Below are 7,379 nucleotides of genomic sequence, written 5' to 3' on the forward strand. Positions count from 1 at the left end.
GGGCATCGCCCATTGCCTATTTTTTTTTTTTTTTGAGACAGAGTCTCACTATGTTGCCCTGGTTAGGGTGCCATGTTGTCACAGCTCACAGCAACCTCAAACTCTTGGGCTTAAGTGATTCTCTTGCTCAGCCCAAGTAGCTGGGATTACAGGTGCCCACCACAACATCTGGCTATTTTTTTTGTAGTTGTTGTAGTCGTTGTCATTGTTGTTTGGCAGGCCCGAGCTGTATTAGAACCCGCTTGCTCTGGTGTATGTGGCTGGTGCCCTAGCTGCTGAGCTACAAGCACTAAGCCCAATTTGCCTATTATGTAAAGTCAACTGTATAGTAAATATTCTTTCAAATTGCCATTGTTAAACATTTTTGTGAAATTATATTTATTAAATTATAACATACAAGTAGAAAAGTGCACAAATCATAAGTGATGAATTTTTCACAGACTACATGTACCTATGTAACTAGCACCCAGATCAAGAAATAGAACATTACCAGAAGTTCCCTTTTTCCCTTCAAGTTACCATCCCTCTGTTCTCTGGGTAACTACTATCCTGAGTTCTAACACTGTGAATCTATTTTGTCTATTTTTGAAATACATATGAAACATACAATATGTATCTTCATTTTAGTTTCTCTTGCTCACCATTGTTTGTGAGATCCATCTGTATTGTAGTATATAGTTGTAGTTCACTCACTGTTACTGCTGTTTTGTATTCCACTGTATAAATATACATCAATTTGATTATCCATTCTAGCATAAGTAAACATTTGAGCTGTTTTCCAGTTTTCAGCTATTACAAACACTGCTGATGTGACCATTCTTGTACATATCTTCTGGGAGCATATCTATATGTTTCTGCTGGGTATGTGTCTAGGAGTAGGATTCCTGGGTCATGGGCTATGGGTCTCTTCAGTATCAGTAGAGGCTACCAAATAGTATTTCAGAGTAGTCATCCCAGTTTACACTCCTACTAGCAGTGTGTGATAATTCTATTTGTTTTATATCCTTGTCAATCTTCAATATTTTGTCTTCAATTGTAGCCATGTTGATGAGTTGCACATTACTGGTATCTCATATTGGGTTTTTTTCATATTACTCTCATTTGTATTGAGGTTTAACTCCTGTTTCTTGACCTGAGTACTGGTTTCACAGTTATGATCTGTTTGTGAAAATTCACTACAGTGTGTACTTACGACATGCTAAATAAAATTCTTCTTTGGAATAGAAAACTCTTCCTTCCAAAGAATACCTTGCTGCCCCACTTTCCATTTATATTCACCTCCTGAGAGAGGTGAAGATCTGGGTTAAGACGGAAGCAAGGTCAAATCTTTGAGTGATACACAACTGACACACTGACATACAATATACTCATAAGTTTTTTTTTTTTAATGTTTGTTGGTTTGTTTGAGATTTTAGTGTTTTAGTTTTGCTTTTCAGTGATTCACTCAAGCCAAAGTAAGAGTTCACCTTTGGTATTATGTTCAGAGATTTTTGGAAGATTATCTTCTAGGTCATCTTTAGACAATCTTTGTATCTGGTTTTTACTTTCTTTGTTATTTCTTTGAGATTATCCAACTTGGAATTTTATGTGTTCAAATAGCCGAAAGAATTCTATTTCTCCTCTTTTACAGTACCTGCAGATATTACCTATTACCTGCCTGCAGGAATTGGTGCAGTCTTACCTTTTGCCTTCAAAATATGTTTCCATTCTTCACAGCTTTATTCCCAATTGGATTTTGGGGTAGAATTGAGTCAGGTCTATTCGTGTAATTTGGAAGAACTGACATCTTTTCAATTTTTCCTCTTTTCATTCAAGACCATGCTTAGCCTCTCCGTTATTTTAAGTCTAATGTTATCCTACTCAGATATCATTTTGTGGTTTTCTTTATGTAAGTTGTACATATTTCTTATTAGAGTTATTCCTAGTTGTTTTATGTTTTTGTTGTTGTTGTGATTGTTGCTATTGTGAATGGAACCTTCTTTTTTTTTCATTCAAAAATGAACCCGTGGAGCGATAGGATCTCTACCACCCCTTTCAACTGTGCGACTCTATGGTTTCTCAGTTCTATGAGAACATTCTACACCCACCTGCAGTGTCCGAACTCCCAGGGAGATGGCAACGTCGAGTCTCCACGCTAAAGGCCGCTCTATCTCGCCTTTGTTCTCTTCTCTATGGCTACTGCGCAGGCGTTATAGCCCAAGTCCCGTCCCCGCCTTCCCGGTCGCGGGCCCCGCTCTGTAGCGCCGGCGCAGTGGCGCGCTCCGTTTATACGCTCCGGGGCCTGTAGGCGCCGCGAGTTCCGGCTGTCGCCGTCGCCGCCGCGGCTCCTGGAGGTCGGTTGCGACGAGTAACGGCGCCAGGACAAATCCTGCGGGTTCTTTTCTGATATGTACCCGAACTGGGGCCGGTATGGCGGGAGCAGCCACTATCCGCCGCCGCCGGTCCCGCCGCCGCCTCCGGTGGCGCTTCCTGAGGCCTCGCCGGGGCCCGGGTACTCGAGCTCGACGACCCCCGCGGCCCCCTCTTCCTCGGGCTTCTTGAGCTTCCGCGAGCAGCACTTGGCGCAGCTCCAACAGCTGCAGCAGATGCACCAGAAGCAAATGCAGTGTGTGCTCCAGCCCCATCACCTTCCTCCGCCCCCCTTGCCGCCCCCGCCGGTGATGCCAGGGGGCGGCTACGGAGACTGGCAGCCACCGCCGCCACCGATGCCCCCGCCACCTGGGCCTGCCCTCAGCTATCAGAAGCAGCAGCAGTACAAACACCAGATGCTCCACCACCAACGAGATGGGCCTCCTGGTTTGGTTCCAATGGAGCTGGATTCCCCCCCTGAATCTCCCCCTGTACCGCCTGGGTCTTACATGCCCCCATCTCAATCTTACATGCCCCCACCTCAGCCGCCACCCTCATACTATCCTCCTTCTTCCTCTCAGCCCTACCTGCCTCCTGCTCAGCCATCCCCTTCTCAGTCCCCGCCTTCCCAGTCCTATCTGGCGCCTACCCCTTCTTATTCTTCCTCCTCTTCCTCGCAATCCTATATGAGCCATTCCCAGTCCTACTTGACCTCTTCTCAGGCATCTCCTTCGCGCCCCTCTCAGGGCCATTCTAAATCTCAACTCTTAGCTCCACCGTCGTCGGCCCCCTCTGGGAATAAGACAACTGTCCAGCAAGAGCCTGTGGAGAGTGGGGCCAAGAACAGGAGTGCTGAAGTGCAGCAAGCCTCCCCTGAGCCAGATCCCTCTATGATGACTCCACAGGTAAGAAAGCATCTTCTTGAGCCTAATCTTTCACCTAGGACCCTATGTGATCAGACCTCAGGGCTTTAATCAGAGCTTATTCCAACGCACAGTGACTACCTAATTTACACTCCAAAGGTTTCCTTAACTATGAGAGGGCTGACAACCCAACTTTTTAATTAGCTAAATATGGATTACTAAACAACAGGAATTGAAGATGTGTCTAGATACTATAGAGTAGAGGGATGGTTAGTTCTCAGATAACATTCCTTGGTTTCCTTTGACCAATCTCTTAAATTTTTTTGCTGTTCCAGAGGGCCTTGTTTCAAACTAAAAATTCCAGCTGAGAGGCAGCATAAAAAGGAAACCTTTCAAAGGCTTCAGATTTTGAATGCTTGTAAACTTTATGACCAGTTAATATCTTTTAAAAAATTATTTAGGGGCCAGGATAGCTCTCAGTTTCCTGAGTTAAAAGGACTCAGCAAATAAAGGATGGAAGTCTTGTCTTACCAGGAGCATCCTAATTGTACTTATGGGTACACATACAATACATAAATGAGTCTCTAGACATTTGACCCTTTTAGGGATCTGTTGGTCCATTTTAGGAATCGACCTATATGTCCTTTTCTCACATTACTTAAAGGTAGTTTTAAGACATGAACAGTTACCTGCATTTTATTGTTATTATTTACTCCAAAGTAACAGTTTTTTTTATTTTTTTTATTTTGAGACTGAGTCTTAACTATGTTGCCTTTGGTAGGGTGCTGTGGTGTCACAGCTCACAGCAACCTTCAGCTCTTGGGCTTAGGCGAGTCTCTTGCCTCAGCCTCCTAGTAGCTGGGACTACAGGCATCTGCCACAACACCTGGCTATTTTTGTTGTTGTTGCAGTTTGGCGGGGGCCAGGTTCAAACCCACCACCCTCAGTATATGGGGCCAGTGCGCCCTAACCACTGAGCTACTGGCCCTGAGCCCAAAGTAATAGCTTTTTAATTTGACAAAGGTAAAAAAAAATGTATTATCTCTTGTGAGAGAGTCATTTCTTTAAACTTGTTTTTGAAGCAGTGCTTTCCACAGGACAGTCAAAGATTTACAGGGTAGCATTAGTACACAGATTCTCCCTTGAGAAGGAAAATAGAGCCAAAGGAGAATAAATCATTTTTTATGATTTCTAAAAATAGACATTTTTAACATTTACCTTAGTTTCACTAAGGAAAAAATAATCTTGTAATATAAAAGCTCATATTTACATATAAAAGATTTCCAAAAGGTATAGATGCAGCATTCTGATTTTACAGTGGTTTGGCATTAGAAATTAAGAACAGAAGCAAGTAGTTCTAAGAAATGATACTTGACACATCACCTGGACAAAACACTTCAAATGCTGAGATCAAATACTAGTGATTCTTTTGGCTTACACTACATGTGTACCATCCCACCAGTTTTTTTTTCCCCAGATTAATCTGTCATGGAGAACATAATTTCAGTCACCTTTCCGACTTCACTCTGAAATTTCCAGTGGTTTTAATGTCATACACTCTCAGAATTAGTCCAAGGCAAAACAGGACATTTATATCTTCATCTTTACTGGATTCTTTTTCTGGTCTTAGAGAGAAATGAATAAATTGTGTTTTTTGGAGGGGTTATGTGTCAGAGGGGGCCGTAATATGAATATTTACTGTAAATACTGCTTTTGCTTTCCTGCCTTTGTACCTTTGTGTGTAATGAATTTCTGAATGTCCTGAATATTTAGTGCTTCCAGTTCTTTGGTGAGAGGCAGAAAGTTGTGGAAGATGAGAATTGAGGGATGCCAGTGGACCAGATCAAGAAGAACCTTGTAAACCTGTGGCTTTCTCACCTCTGTCTAGAATTCTTCCCAATTTCCTCTACCCTTTTTCTCCCCACCTAGAATTGTATTGTTTTTAAGGTCTATCTCAAATACAAAGATCTCCCTGAAGCTGGGCTTGATCTCACCCAGCTGGTTTGGTTCTGTTCTTCAGATTCTAAGTCCCTTGCAGACAGGGTCTGTCTTGTTTATCTTATCCTCTTTAGCACCTAGGACAGGGCCTTGCAAATTGTAGGCTCTCCGCAAAGATTTGTTGAGTAAGATATGAGCGGTGTCGTGTGCTAGACTTAGGATGCTTCAGCTTTATTAGATGATAACATATCTTGATGCCAGTGCCAATCTCTGACAATCCTGCTGAATTAATATTCTTTGGTTCTTATTTTAATTTTGGAATGTGTCCTTCAAAAAAAAAAATTTTTTTTTTTTTTTTGAGGCAGAGTCTCACTCAGTTGCCCAGGGTTGAATGCTGTAGCATCATAGCTCACAGCAACCTCTGATTCTTGGGCTCAGGCAATCCTTTTGCCTCAGCCTCCCAAGTAGCTGGAGCTACAGGTGTCCACCACAATGCTTGGCTGTTTTTAGAGACAGGGCCTCACTCTTGCTCAGGCTGGTCTTGAACTCCTGAGCTCAAGCAATCCAGCCGCCTCAGCCTCGCAGAGTGCTAGGATTACAAGTGTGACCTACTGTGCCTGTCCTTATTCAAAATTTTATGATAAAAGATTTATAACATACACAAAATAGAAAAGTTATGTGATTTCCTCTGTGTGTTTGTCATTCAGATTCAACAACTATCAAGATTTTGACATGCTTGTTTTATCTAGGTGTTTTTTGTTACTGCTGAAATATTTTAAAGTAAACCTTAGCTCTTATGTTATTTCATCCCTGCATTCTTAATTAGGGCCTTTTCTTAAACACGTTATAATACCTAACAGAATTAAGTTTCTTGGTATCATACCCCATTTTCAGATTTCCCCTAATGTTTCATCTTACTAATGGAATTAAAAATAATTCCTGATGTCATTCATGTTAACTTCCTCATATTGATTTTGATGTTTTTTCAGTTTGTTCAAAACAGGATCCAAACAGGGTATACAAAAGCCTCTTTGATTTAGACCAGGGTTTCTCAAACTTTAACATTCTAGACATTTTGGGCAGAATAATTCTTTGTTGTGGGGACATGTGCTTTGCATTGTGGGATGTTTAGTGGCATCCCTAACCTCTACCCCAGGCATCCTCAAACTATGGCCCACAGGCCACATGCAGCCCCCCAGGACATTTATCCGCCTGCCAGGTGTTTTTGCCACCACTACCTGTCCTGCTTAGCAGCCAACTCGTCTTGGAGCCCACAGTCTGGCCCTTCAGCGGTCTGAGGGACAGGAACTGGCCCCCTGTTTAAAAAGTTTGAGGACCCCTGCCCTACCCACTAGATGCCAGTGGCAGTCTCCAGTCTGACAACCAAAAATGTTTCCAGATAGTGCCCAATTTCCCTTTGGGCACAAAATTGTCCTGCATTGAGAACCCCTGTTTAGATCAGTTTCTTTTATTCTCTTTTACAACTTTATGCCATTGAATGTGATGAAAAGTCTGTGTCATTTGTTCTATAGGATGTCCCACATTTTGCATTTGTTTGCTTTCTCATGGTGTCATTTGACTTGTTCTCTTTTTTCGTGTTTTTTGTAAATTAGAAGTTAACTTTGATACCTTTTTAGATTTAAGTTCTGCTTTCTTCTATTTTTATTTTTATTTCTTTGGAGACGGAGTCTCACTCCGTTGCTCTCAGTAGAGTGCTGTGGCATCACAGCTCATAGCAACCTCCAACTCCTGGGCCTATGCGATTCTCTTTGCCTCAGCCTCCAAGTAGCTGGGACTATAGGCACCAGCCATAACACCCAGCCATTTTTGTTGCAGTTTGGCTGGGGCTGAGTTTGAACCCGCCACCCTCAGTATATGGGGCCAACGCCCTACTCACTGAGCCACAGGCGCCGCCCTAAGTTCTACTTTTTTTTGACAACTGTAGTTTGTACGTGGTATTGTGTATTTCATTTACATCCCAGAGTCACACAATGCTTGATTGTCCAAGTGTTAGGGGTGTTAACATTAATTAATAGATTTAGGTAGTGACAGGCTGGACCTTCTGCTGTAAAGCTTCTCATCCATCTTGGGCCTAATGTTTCATCTAGTAGTTCATTCATTGATGGTCTTTGCCTAAGTAAATTATTTCATTAGGGGTTGCAACATCATGATTTTTTTCCTCTTACATTTCTTCCACATTTACCATATGTAATTCTTTTTTTTTTTTTT

The 7,379-nt window shown here is 42.3% G+C and overlaps 1 protein-coding gene across 1 annotated transcript in view; it reads left to right on the forward strand.

Moving 5' to 3' along the window:
- Nucleotides 1-2,263: 2,263 nt before the first annotated feature.
- Nucleotides 2,264-7,379, forward strand: part of YLPM1 (YLP motif containing 1) — a 78,593-nt gene continuing 73,477 nt past the window's right edge. The window contains exon 1 of the mRNA XM_003786914.2: nucleotides 2,264-3,254. Coding sequence (XP_003786962.1) covers nucleotides 2,388-3,254 — 867 coding nt within the window. The 5' untranslated portion in view covers nucleotides 2,264-2,387. The remainder of the gene's footprint in view (nucleotides 3,255-7,379) is intronic.

The sequence above is a fragment of the Otolemur garnettii genome, unplaced genomic scaffold (assembly GCF_000181295.1).
Source record: "Otolemur garnettii isolate 467f Iridium unplaced genomic scaffold, OtoGar3 scaffold00020, whole genome shotgun sequence".
In the NCBI taxonomy this organism is placed as follows: Eukaryota; Metazoa; Chordata; class Mammalia; order Primates; family Galagidae; genus Otolemur; species Otolemur garnettii.